The sequence below is a fragment of the Ornithodoros turicata genome, chromosome 6 (genome assembly GCF_037126465.1).
Source record: "Ornithodoros turicata isolate Travis chromosome 6, ASM3712646v1, whole genome shotgun sequence".
Taxonomy (NCBI): domain Eukaryota; kingdom Metazoa; phylum Arthropoda; class Arachnida; order Ixodida; family Argasidae; genus Ornithodoros; species Ornithodoros turicata.
In genome coordinates, this window is record NC_088206.1 from 47,630,007 (window position 1) to 47,642,828 (window position 12,822).

The 12,822-nt window shown below is 43.9% G+C and overlaps 1 protein-coding gene across 2 annotated transcripts in view; it reads left to right on the forward strand.

Moving 5' to 3' along the window:
• Positions 1-12,535, forward strand: part of LOC135396631 (nuclear RNA export factor 1-like) — a 34,292-nt gene extending 21,757 nt beyond the window's left edge. For both annotated transcript variants that reach the window (XM_064627702.1, XM_064627701.1), the window contains exons 15-24: positions 3,269-3,329; positions 3,400-3,440; positions 3,538-3,596; positions 3,659-3,774; positions 3,837-3,879; positions 3,958-4,030; positions 9,892-9,949; positions 10,025-10,152; positions 10,270-10,330; positions 12,264-12,535. In XM_064627702.1, the coding sequence (XP_064483772.1) occupies positions 3,269-3,329; positions 3,400-3,440; positions 3,538-3,596; positions 3,659-3,774; positions 3,837-3,879; positions 3,958-4,030; positions 9,892-9,949; positions 10,025-10,152; positions 10,270-10,330; positions 12,264-12,302 (679 nt within the window). In that variant the 3' untranslated portion in view covers positions 12,303-12,535. The remainder of the gene's footprint in view (positions 1-3,268; positions 3,330-3,399; positions 3,441-3,537; positions 3,597-3,658; positions 3,775-3,836; positions 3,880-3,957; positions 4,031-9,891; positions 9,950-10,024; positions 10,153-10,269; positions 10,331-12,263) is intronic.
• Positions 12,536-12,822: the final 287 nt, after the last annotated feature.

Consider the following 12,822-nt stretch of genomic DNA (forward strand, 5'->3'; position numbering starts at 1 on the left):
GTTTTATTAGCTTGTCCATAAACAGCGCGATGGCCTTCTAATATGGTACAATGTTTAGTACAAAACAGTGGAACATGAATTAGTAAAACATTGTACAATCAGAAACGTCAATGTCAAAAATTTCATTATTATAAAGACGCTGCACACGGGCCAGAGGACTCAGTGAGCTAAGTCTCGGAACATTAAAAACACGACACTGGCTCATTGGTGCATGAAAACTAATTGATTCGATCAAACACTGGCTATTGAAAATGGCATGAACGCATTTGCACAAAAATATAATGTCCCGACTTTTGCGTCTCGCAACTAACGTGTCTAAATTGCAACGACTCAGTATTCTGTTATACTCATAAAAATATCGTCTCCCAAGGTATCTATCGAAGTAAACTCTGATAAATCGGAGTTGTACATTTTCTATGGTCAATGCCAAAACATTTCCAATACAATTCCATACAACGGAGCAGTACTCTAGCTTTGGCAAGACTAAAGAGCGATATAATGTGATGAGACAATGGGGATCGCTGAATCCACGCGTGACCCTTGAAATAAATCCCAGCACAGAGTAGTACGTGCTAATAATATAGTTAACATGTTCGACAAATTTCAACTTACTGTCTACAAACACACACAAGTCGCGAGTTACAAGTGATCTCTTCAAAGGTGTATCCCCCAGGTGTACGAGAAGTCAACGGAAGAACGTTTCCTGGTAAAAGACATTACACATGTTTTCGATGCGTTTAAAATTACTTCGTTTTGTCCACACCATAATTTTACCTCGTTAATTTCACTTTGAAGAACAAGACAATCATTTGTCGAAGTTATAGGCATGTAAAGCTTAATATCATCAGTGTACAGCAGTATCTTTGCAAAATTTAAGTTAAAACATAAGTCGTTAACAAATCAGTTAAACAAAAGAGGCCCAAGTATTGAACCCTGGGGAACCTCATGTACAGCGTAATATGGTTGCGACAAACAGCCAGACACACGTACGAAGTTCTTTCTACGTGTAAGATAGTCCAAGGAAAATGAACAGAGAGGATCACTAACACCATAACAATTTAGCTTTGACACAAGGGCATGGTGCAAAACCAGATCGAAAGCCTTTGAACAATCAAAATAGACACAGTCAACCTGACCCCCTTCCTCAAATACAGGTCATACATAATTCAAAAAGCAAACCAAGTTAGATTCAGTGGACCTGCCTCTCATAAAACCATGCTGATGTGGTACAATTTTCCGTTTAAAATAATGCGTGAGGCGGTTACACAGAGTGATTTCAAAAACCTTGGCAAATGCAGATAACAGTGATACTGGACGGTAGTTTTTAACATCACATTTGTTCCCAGACCTATAGTATATGGGAATAACAATGGTATTCTTCCAGAGTTTAGGGAATCGGCATGTCGATAAGGATAAGTTAAAGACATGCGTCAGGGGGGCAACAAAAAGCTCAGCACAGCCCTTGATAATGAAAGAAGGTATTCTGTCGAAGGCTAAGGACATTTTCGACTTAAGCATCTGGATTGCAGTCAGCACTTGAGAGGAATCAATGAAAGGTACATGAAGGTAATCATCAGTTATTGAAATAGGCGTGCATGGGTAACTTGCCTCTTGTGAGGCGTAAACCGAAGAAAAATGATCCGCAAAAGCGTTGGAAATGTCAGGAGGCAAATCCATCCTATTTCCTGAAGGATCATTAACACGTGTGATACTTTCGCGGTTGGAACCTAGTTCCTTCGTAGAGCGCCAAAACTCTCGCACGTTACGAACTAAGTTATTTTGGACGGAATCAAGGTAACGCATTTTATCACGACGATACAAAGCCCCTCGCTTGTTTTCTATGTGTGCTGTACCATGAGTACGAATCAACATCTCGTAATGTTCTGAAACAACGATGGAACTGAATTTTTTTACGTAGCGCACGCCGAAGTTTCGGCAGAAAACCAAAAGGGATAATTTTGTTTCCTCACACAACTCCTAGGGACATAGAGATCAATACCTTTTTTAACAGCAGAGGTGAACAATTCGACAGCAATGTCTGCATCGGATGCGTCAAGAACTGCGGACCAGTCCAAACATTCAAAATATCGATACATGCCAAGGTAATCGCCCTTGGCGAACTTGTAATTTTTTCAAATCTATTGGACGGCGTTGAAGTAAGGCACAAGGATAACAAAAAGGGAACATGCCACGCGTCCTCTCTAACCAAAGGTTCTCTGACAGTTTCGATACTTTCCACGTCACAGTTTGTGCCGGATCTAATAGGCCATTTGAGAAAGTGCCAGGGAGCAGTGCGCGCCCTGGCAGGGCGTGCTGGGAAATGCTGTGCAAAACGACAGCGATTTGCTATCGTCTCCGATCGTCGTCGTCGTCCTACTGGTGTATGCACCATCGCTGTCGTTTTGCACAGCATTTCCCGGTATGCGCGCTGCTCCCTGGAACTTTTGCAAATGGCCTATACGTGTCCTGCATCATTTTGGAATGTATTCAACTGTCTTATAGACAGGAAAGACATCAGAAAAAGAACAGAGTCCGCCTTAGACTCAGATCTATCGTCAGAAAGTGAGACACGACGTGGAGCAGTCCAGTCAATGTTGGGGACGTTGGGGACGTTATCGTGTGTTGTGCCCCGAGGCACTACACACGATATTTAAAGGCGTCTAGGCATTTGCTCAGATCCACCAGTTGACTGGCAAAATCATGGCTATTTACATTTGGTGCAAAGGAGCAATAACCTACGATCAAATTTGGTTTATCTCTTGTACAGATTTCAACCCACACGCTTTCTTTACAAACTTCAAGGTCATTACGACGAAAACCAGTGAGAGTTTGCTTAACAGCAATAAGAACACCGCCCCCAAAATTTGCGTCCATAAGATGATACTGACGATCCTGTTGAAAAACGTTATAACTTGATGGAAAATATTCTCCAGAGTTGAAATCCGGATTCAGCCAAGTCTCCGTTGTTGTTTCCAAGTTGTTTTGACGGTTTCCAGCTTGCCAATATTCGTATTCGAGTTGTATTAAAAAATTTCAGTAGTATTTGCACACCTCTGGACACCCTTTCTAACTGCACAGACATGTTTGTTACATATTGCTAGGAGTGAGAAGCAGACTCACAAATCATTGCATGAAGATCAATGGATAAAGTACTGTATTATATATGCACCGTACACAAAAAAAGCCAAGATTGTTTCGGGGTCTCTGATAGCCTTTGTTTGTTCACCATTTCTACATTGCCTACAATTATTTGCCCTGTAATTTTCAGGTACTTCTCAATATTTGACTCTACAGACAGAAATGGTTTGTTGGATGCCTACCACGACAATGTGAGCAAATCTTTTTATATGACTACTTGGGTAGATAGTATTGCAGGCATTAATCTTGTCCTTCCTGCAGGCTGTACTGTCATTGACAGCGACAAAGCTACCATCTTCTCGGTGAGTACTCTGCTCATTACATTAGAGGACATGCTCATGACTCCCGCTGTTGTAGTAATGAGGCCATGTTCAGTCCTCATGTTTTGCGTCCTTGCAGGTCTGATGTGAAAGATTTTATAAAGGACAGTAGGAATCTTCTGAGGCTATATAACTCAGGCAAGGAATTGGAATTAAGTGGACTGAGCCTCTATAACACAGGAATTGTATTTGTTGTACAGAAGCCAAGATGGAGAAGCTCAAGATTGGCCGTGTCAACATAGTATCATTTCTGAACCAGCTGCCACATACCCGGCACGACCCGACGTCATTCACGGTTGACGTGTCGCTCGTAGAGGTATTTTTCCAGCTGCATGCTTTCTTTGAGTACCCTGTTGTAAACCTTTATTTGTCCTTCAGTCCTCCATGATGATCTTTGCTGTGTTTGGGGCATTCAGAGTCGGTGAGTATCTGCTATGATCTGCCTAGTAGAAGCAATGCATAGATGCAACTGTTACATAAGCTCCTACCTGTATTGCAGTGCAGAGAGGGGGTAACTTGTCCGGCCTGAAGAGCTTCATGAGAACATTCATCATCGTTCCACAGGGAACAGGGTATGTCAGACATTCCATGATTTACAGTCGTGTGTCGCGTAGTAGAACCATATTCCATCAATCCTGGTTCCAACGAACACCACTGCCACACAGGAGTTTACTTTATATTAGAGGTGTACGAATATTCGAAATTTCGAATACGAATTCATATTGGTATTCGAACATTTGATACTCGAAGTTTTCGAATATTTGAAAAAAAAGTTCATATCATAGCAGCTTACTACAAAGCTGTTGAGGGCTGTGCGCTGGAATTTGTACGTTGCGGTAACACGACGAACATGTATGGTAGAACAGCTCCAAAGTGACATGCGGAGCTTTCGAGTTATGCTCATCTGTGAATGCGTCGCTACACGTTCGGTAACCGAAACCAAAACTAGTACACAGTTGTGTGCAGCCGCCATTAAAGTCTGCGCCAGCCAAACGCGAAACCGCAGTGCGCTTCAAGCATTGTCAGCACTGTCGCAGCTTTAGTGGATTGCCCACAAACTCTGAACGTTCGTGTGAGGCCTACGATTCCGTGAAATTCCGGTTAAGTGTCGAAAATTTTGTTGGCGTTGAGCTGAACGCTGCTGTTCACCATGCCGCACTGCATGCACAGCCAAAACCCGCATCCTGCACGCGCTTTTTCAGTTCTGATTTGTGGTAGTCATTGATATATAATACAATCATGGTTGCATGCGATGATGGCGATAATCGAGGAGTGGGACGTGACTCTATTTGGACATAGTTTCTCCAACTCCGGTGCTGTGCCGCAACATGTTAAATGTTCCAACTAGGACGACAATAATGCTGCCAAGTCATTTGGAACTGCACTAATTGCTGTTACAGCTGATACCAAGACACATATGGCCTTAAAGGAGCATGGAAAGGAAATTTGAATGGCTGAAAACCGTTTTTAATTTGTCAAGCAGTGTGTAAAAATCATTCTCGTAAAATATTTCGGCTGAACAATGTTTTGTTACAGCGCAATTCGATTTATAAAATCGCTTCCGTGACGGGAGGCTCGCGCGCTCCAGCCACAAGCCACTCCCCATTGACTGTGACGTCAAACGTTAAACGTGCTCTCATTCGCTACGGAAAATTCGTCTGCTTCGGACATGGCATGCTCCTTGTTGACAGCAGTTCATTATGTTCTGTTGGTTTGAGACATAAAACAGAGGTGCAAACGAACAATAAAACATTACGCTCATAATGGTAACGCGATCGCGTGTCTTATAGTCATTGTTTTTGTTTATTATTACGTCTCCAACTAACTAAAAGTGCCAGCGTCTCACATGAGGCGATATGCAGGGTGGCGATTCGTGCTGTTCGCGAACATGCAACATGACGCGTCTCACCTAGTATTCATTCCTGGAAAACAAGACAAACAAAGTGCGTTCTTTCTGTTTGCAACTTATTGAACTAGTTCAACGATCGCAACTTCCACTCGCACTGTACCTGCACGTCCCCATTCCCTTTTGGAGGAGTGCTGACCTCAATCCACACGCGAATCGAAATCGAGCATCGAGAATCGAGCAAAGTTCACTGGCGGCAGACTGATAAGATGACCAATGTTTCCGACGCCATGTTCTGTAAAATAAAAGTAAAAAGGAAAGCAGCCGTTTCTGATGCGCATGCGTCTCTCGGCAGAACAACGCGCGCGAAAGGAGCCTGCCGTCACCTTGACAATTGTCGGAGTCAGATCGCAGTCGAGGTCACTTGCGAGCCCTAGGAGTGGACGCAACGAACAACGTCACATCGTGACGGAGGTGCCCGTCATTTCTCACGTGTTTTCCACGGGAGTAGGAGAGAGCTCGCCACACTCGTGAGAATCAATCGACTGCTGCGCGCGATATTTTTCTGCTACGCTCATATTTCTTGCGTGAAAACGTTATTTAGTGATCGGACATTCCATCACGATCAAAAACTAATTTTTTTTTTCTTGGTCTTAGACTGCTCCTTTAAGCCCGACTCGCATGGAGCAATTATTCTCCCGACTGCAATAAAGTTTTGAGGCGTGCGCGCAGATGTTCACAGTGAAATGAAAGAAACGCTGAACACGAACGTTGCGGAAACGATCACATGTGATAAGCACAGTCATACAACATTGTTGAGGATTGCTGTTTTACTGCGCTAATGAATGAGTATGCTCGAAACTATGCATTACGGTCAGATCAAGAGGGTAAAATAGTACACAGTCCAGCTTGTTGAAACGTCGTCAAGAAGAAGAATAATGAAAGAATGAAGAAAGTAACTATTTAATACGATTAAATAGTTACTCTGACTTCGTGCTTCATTCTTTCGTCATTATTTTTCTTGAAGACATTACCGTCAGGAACACAGAGCACAGTGAAACCATGCGGTTTCTCGCTTAGACGACAAATGCGGACGGCATTGTCAGTGCAAGAAGAGAGCACTTGCTACCTTCGTTTTCCTTCTGAGATGCGCTCATCCCACACTCCATCCCACATTCTGACCATTTCATTGCCCTTTGCTTCCATTCTGTCTGTTTCACCAGCACTTACAATGCCAACACAAGTGTTCACTGTTCATGAAGGATGTTTGAAGTGAAATAATTTGACTGTACATGTGCGTGTATGCCTTATGCTAAGCCAATACATTATCCTAACTAACTCTAACGTCCTACGTTATCCTTATTAGCACTTTTCAAGTGTGTGTCCTGGGACATTTTCTAAGGATCAGCAGAACACAACTGAGACCATACTACGAAGGGAGTTGCCTCAGGACAGGAGCCACCAATATTTCGAACAGAGACTGTTCTTCTTCTGGGCACCGTCCTCATCATTGGCATGGTATTTAAAGGTTTAGGTGTGACGTGTTAAAGGTACATGGGAATTGTGGGTCAACAGCCCGGAGGAAAGAAAGGGTCCGTACAGGCCTCTACAACCATTCACTCCGGCCGTAGAAGCCCGTACGAACCCTTTCTTCCCTCCGGGCTGTTGACCCACAATTCGCATGAACCTTTAACGCATCACACCTAACTCTTTAAATACCATGCCAATGGTGAGGACGGTGCCCAGAAGAACAACAGGCTCTGTTCGAAATATCGGCGACTCCTGTCCTGAGGCAACTCCCTTCGTACTTCTCTACTGGTTCGCTGGATTTGTACCCATCTGAGACCATACTAGTTTTCGGGGCTTAATTGTTACTCTTAGAAGTCTTTATGTTATGACATGATATTCGATATTGGATTTGATATTCGAAGGACAATTTTGCAGATAGTCGTATTCGATTCATATTCAAAAATTTCAATATTTGCACACCTGTACTTTACATGTGAAGCTTTTTGTACCATCTCTTGCTTACATACAATCTTGCTTGCATAATTACGAGGGGTGTTCAAGTCAAACCGGGACTTTTTTCGACAATTTTCGCAAACGTAAATTAGAACAGGGAAGAAATTAGTTTTATTTTTCAACGTAATCTCCAGCTGTACTAATGCACTTGTCCCAGCGTTTCACGAGGGCTTGGATGCCAGCAGCGTAGAAATCCTTACCGACGCGTAGCAGCCGTGACCGGACCGCATTCTTGACCTCGTCGTCGCAGCTGAAGTGGCGGCCCCCAAGGAACGCCTTCAGTGGCCCGAAGAGATGGAAATCGCTGGGGGCGAGGTCTGGACTGTAAGGGGGATGTGGCAGGAACTCCCAGCTAAGTTCCTGTAAGGTGTTTGTCGTGAGATGCGCGTTATGCGGGAGTGCATTGTCCTGTAGAAGGAGGACTCCTTTGGCGATGAGGTCCGGCCGCTTTTGCTTGAGCGCCTTATGCACATCCCTGAGAACCTGGCAGTAATATGCACAATTGATGGTGGTACCACTAGGCAGAAAATCAACATGAACAATGGCAGCCTTGTCCCAGAAAACCGTGGCCGTGACCTTAGCCGCAGACGGGGTGCTTAGGAACTTCTTGGGGGCTGGTGAGCCTGGATGCTTCCACTGTTTTGATGCGCGTTTAGACTCAGGAGTGATATGGTGCACCCACGTTTCATCGCACGTGATGATCCGATCAAGGAATGGCTGTCCTTCAGTGTCGAAACGGTCGCTTAGCTGTTGGGAGATTTCCAGTCTTCTCTGCCGGTCAAACACGGAGAGCTGCCTCGGGACCCAACGGGCACTAACTTTCCGAAACTGGAGGTGTTCTGAATGATAGTGTTCAACGTTCCCACAGAAAGGTCCGTCTTTCGAGTCAGTTCGAGACATGTTATCCGTCGGTCCTTGAGGATCAGGCGCTCCACAAGTTGGATGTTCTCGGGAACCCTGACACTGGGCTCCGAGCCGCCCCGGCCGGTAATCGTCCTGCACTGATGTACGGCCGTCTCAGAACCGTTTGCACCACTCAAACGCTTTGCTGCGGCTAAGTGTATCGTGGCCATACGGAGCCTGAAGTCTTCTGTGAATTTCAGATGACTTTACGCCTTCATTCACAAGAAACTTCATGACAATTCGCTGTTCGATGTGAGCGCTCACCTCGTTGTCGGACATCTTGTCCAGCACGCGTCTTCTGTTTTGCACAAACTTGGGACCACCACGTGGTGAACGCGGAGGCCTGTCACATGTGAAAATGACGAAAAAGAAGTAGCGCGAGCCATTTGTACACTCAAGAGATGGAAAGTCCCGGTTTGACTTGAACACCCCTCGCATATCGGATGTCAGAAGTTGGGGAGCGGAAATTAAAGGTTATGGCTTTATAAAGTAACGCACAAAGACTTTGCCTCGGTACAGTATATCACAATGCAAACGTCACATTGTATCTGAAAGCGAGGCACTCGCTCGGAAGTACCCCATCTAGCATTTGAGGCAGATCGAAGAAGTGACGTTTGTTAGCTAGGCAGAGCATTGTTTGCTTTGCGTTTGTGGTGTTTAGTTTGTGAGCTCGAGGAGGTCATAGACTTGCACTCTCTGTCAGCAGGAGGTGAAGCATTAAGCACGGCAGTTGGATACTGCTCTGCATGCTGCTTGTTGCAGTGGGATTGAGTGGTGAACAGCTCTACATGTTCACGGGGGTGCCCTACCACGTGTCACTCCATGGACAATAGTGTGCCAGGGGAACACAATGCATTCTGGACAGGCCCTGACCTCGTGTCATTGCAAATGTCATCATTACACGTGACCCATTAAAAATGGCGGTACCCAATATTGGTGGACGAACCGTGTGTAAGCATGAGCTTACACACGTTTTTTTGCTGTTTCTGTGTGTCGTCTCGTAACGTCTTTCAATCAATGAGTTTTATCCAATATCCCTGCAGTAAAACATGTTGGCATGCGCGTGTTGCCTCATACTGCTTGCCGTTCACCATGATGTGGTAATCATGCTACTGCTAAGACTCACTCAGACAATGTGATGAGAACTCGCAGTAATAAGCTAATAAGAGAGGCACCTTGTAAAATATATGTTAATCTAATGATTTTATGCTTTACAAGAACATGTTGTTCAGTGCCAGAACGTGACGTAAACAAGGTCACATACAAAATGTATTGGGCCTGTTGGTGCATAGCTGTCAACTGCAACTACAAATACACAGACAAGGACAAGAAACTAGGGTCATCTCTCAGTTTCTTGTTCTTGTCCATGTGTTTGTAGTTGTCGTTGACAACAAGGTCACATGACCTGAAAGTGACGTTGAGCCAGGACAAGGTAGTGATTTTGCCACAAGCGACGGTCTGGCAGTTGTTACAAGGATCAATCCTTGTAACAACTGCCAGACCGTCGCTTGGACAAAACGTGCGTGGACAAACATGAATTTTTGTTGTATCTACTAAGCAGGAGTTTTGAATGGAGACAGTAGTGTCATTGTGATGTTCCAGTTCGTGTTGTCTTGATGTGTGGTGTGTTAGTATATTCACATGATGCCTCTTTCTTTCTAGTTTTTCCATAATCAATGAAACCGTCTGTATAACCGGTGCAACTGACGAACAAATGAAGGTGAGAGCCTCTGCTGTGAAGCCAGGGTACTTCCCATTCTGCCACTTCATCATTGGGGTTTGACTTCCTATGCAGGCATTTCCTCTTCCTGAAGATAACCCTGAGAAGACGCCGTCTTCTACACAGGCTCCAATCATGGACAAGACAAGGATGATCACAGAACTCTGTCTACAATCACGCATGAATCGAGATTTTGCAGCAAGGTTTGTCGGATATGGTTCTCAGATGGTGTCAGGCGTAATAAACTTGCACATATCAGGCAGCTAGTGGATTTCTTACATAGTGTGGCTCTGATGGGTTATGTTATTGTTTCCTCGTAGGTGTTTAGAACAAAACGAGTGGGACTTCCAGAAGGCTCTGAACGTCTTCAACGAGCTCAATGTACGGGACTCTTGTTTCTTCATAATGCATTACGTCTGTGGACTGGCAATTAATAGCCAGGCAATTCTAAAAGCAAATTGTATTTTTTCTTTCTGGATACTTGATGTACACTGGCTCAATTTCTGCATACATTTATTTGCTCACAATGCATGCACTAGACAAAACATTGGAGCAGATTTTTGAGAGCTTACTGTTGTTATATGTAGTGATTTGTATCATTTTGCGAAATGTACCTTTACGTAATGACTAATTACTGATCACACCTATATTAAATTGGTGGGACCAATGCCCTCGGATGTATTAATATTCACTAGTAAGGTGTCACCAATTCCATATGTAGGCCTCGGCAAAACTGCTGGGGGGAAGGAAAATGTTGTCTAGATGAAAGGTAGTGTTATGTTGCAAAGATTTGTCCCAAGAATGGAAACTATGTATATTGGGTTTTATTGGGTATTCTGCATTCTAACTGAAATTTGAAAAGAGTGTAAGGCACTGGTTCCTAAACTTCGTGGCCCATGAAAATATAGACAATTTCGGCGCGATCCCTCCCCCCTCCCGGTTTTCCTCGTCTTGATGCAGGACATCTACCGATCTCAGTGCATGAACATTAGCTGACATACAAAACGATACACAGACATATCATTGGAGCTCATGCAGTAATGTGCTGGGCTTTAGGAGAGTTCTTTTCTCTTGCATAATGTAAAACCCTGAGACTAGGGAACACGAAGGGACAGACACAACATGAAGTCAGAGACTTCGAACAAAGACTTTGTGTTGTGTCTGTCCCTTCGTGTTCCCTAGTCTCGGGGTTTTACATTATGCATCATCTTCACCAGCTCGCTTGCTCCTTTGCCATTTTTTTCTTTTCTCTTGTTTTTTTTTTTTCCTCAGTTGTTTGAGCCTTTCTTTATGAAAAATATGAAACAGCATAGCTCAGTATTTCCTTTACTCTGAAATCAAATTGTCAAAACATATCAGCAAAACCACAGCTCGATGAACATGTGCAATCTGCCCCTTTGTCCACTTATTGTGCATGTTGTATTTGGTGGCAGAGGAGTCCTGGGCCCGCTTGCACGAAACTCGGAGTGCAAAATTCAATGAGTGTTTCACTCAAGCCCATTGACAAGCACTAGGCTTGAGTGCAACACTCAACGGCAACTTGAGTGCAAAGACTCGTTGAGTGTTGCACTTGGAGTTTCATGCAAGCGGGCCCAGAATTTGAGTTCTCAGGGACACCTTTGCTGCTACTTTTGTTAATCAGCAAATGTGCTTCTTAAAGATTGGGTCATTCCGCTGAGAATTAACTCATCCAAGGGAGGGAATTAGTTTATGATCATTGGCAGCATACTGCATTCGCATGGCAGTTGCTATTGTGCATTGTGTCCCTTTCCGGATCCTAACCTTTTCCTCTGGGAACATGATGTTGGAAAATGGGAAACTGCCTGAATGTTTCAGTGCCACGCATGATAGTGTCTGCTCACCTGTAATTGTTAGGTAAACAGCAAGGTATTTCAAGATGTAATGCTGCAGCCTATGGGATTCTGATGATGTTCTTTTTCTTTTTTTACGTTTGGCTGTATATTTTACGATGTTTGCTGCAGAGTTTCCATCTTTAGTGGTGCATGTAGGAGGCAGTTGTACTCTTATCAGGCCAACTTCCTTGGTAGCCCTAGAATACACGGACAACACAAGACGAAGACATATATAGGTGTCTTGTGTCGTCCATTTTAGCGCTGCCAAGGAAGCTGACATGTACTACCTACATGCCAAAAGGAAAGACTTAATCTTTTCAGGCATTGGTAGTTTGATAGTAGAAGGATAACATTATTGGTCTTAAAGTTGGAACCCTTCTCACCGTACTAAGCTCTCAGTTGTACACAAATTTGGCTATGCTTTTGTTTGCTTCACATGCTCCTTCTTGCTCATTTTTCAGGTGCGAGGGAGCATACCACCAGAAGCATTTCAGACGTAGCACAAATCTGCGAGAAGAGCTGTAAAAACTGTCTTTTGTTGAACACTGATCACAACACCTTACACTCGTTAATTTTGGGCTTCAAATAAAACAGAGAAGATGCGGCACCCATTTGGGTCAAACACGGGTGCGTGCATGACTTGTAAATATGCATTAAAATGAACAATGACAAATCGCCACGTTTTATATTTTTAAAACAAAGTTCAGCAATAAAGCAAATTGTGAACATTGAACTGTTCTGCACATTCTTACGGGTTTCAGTATATGTGGGAGAATCGCTGACAGGGTAACAACTTGTCCTGCCACGATAGTGTAAGACAATCAAATAAGAAACTCTTGTTGTCAGATGGAGTTGAGTTGGCTGATACGAGGGGCATTTCCACAAAGCGCTTCCTTAGTGTTCAGTGTAGAATTTGTCAGCTAGTTAAGTGAAAACTGCATGTGATCCAGTGGAAGGACGAACAATAATGAGTGTGAAGCCTCCCTATCTGGGACACCTCTCGGTCCTGTTCCAGGCGTC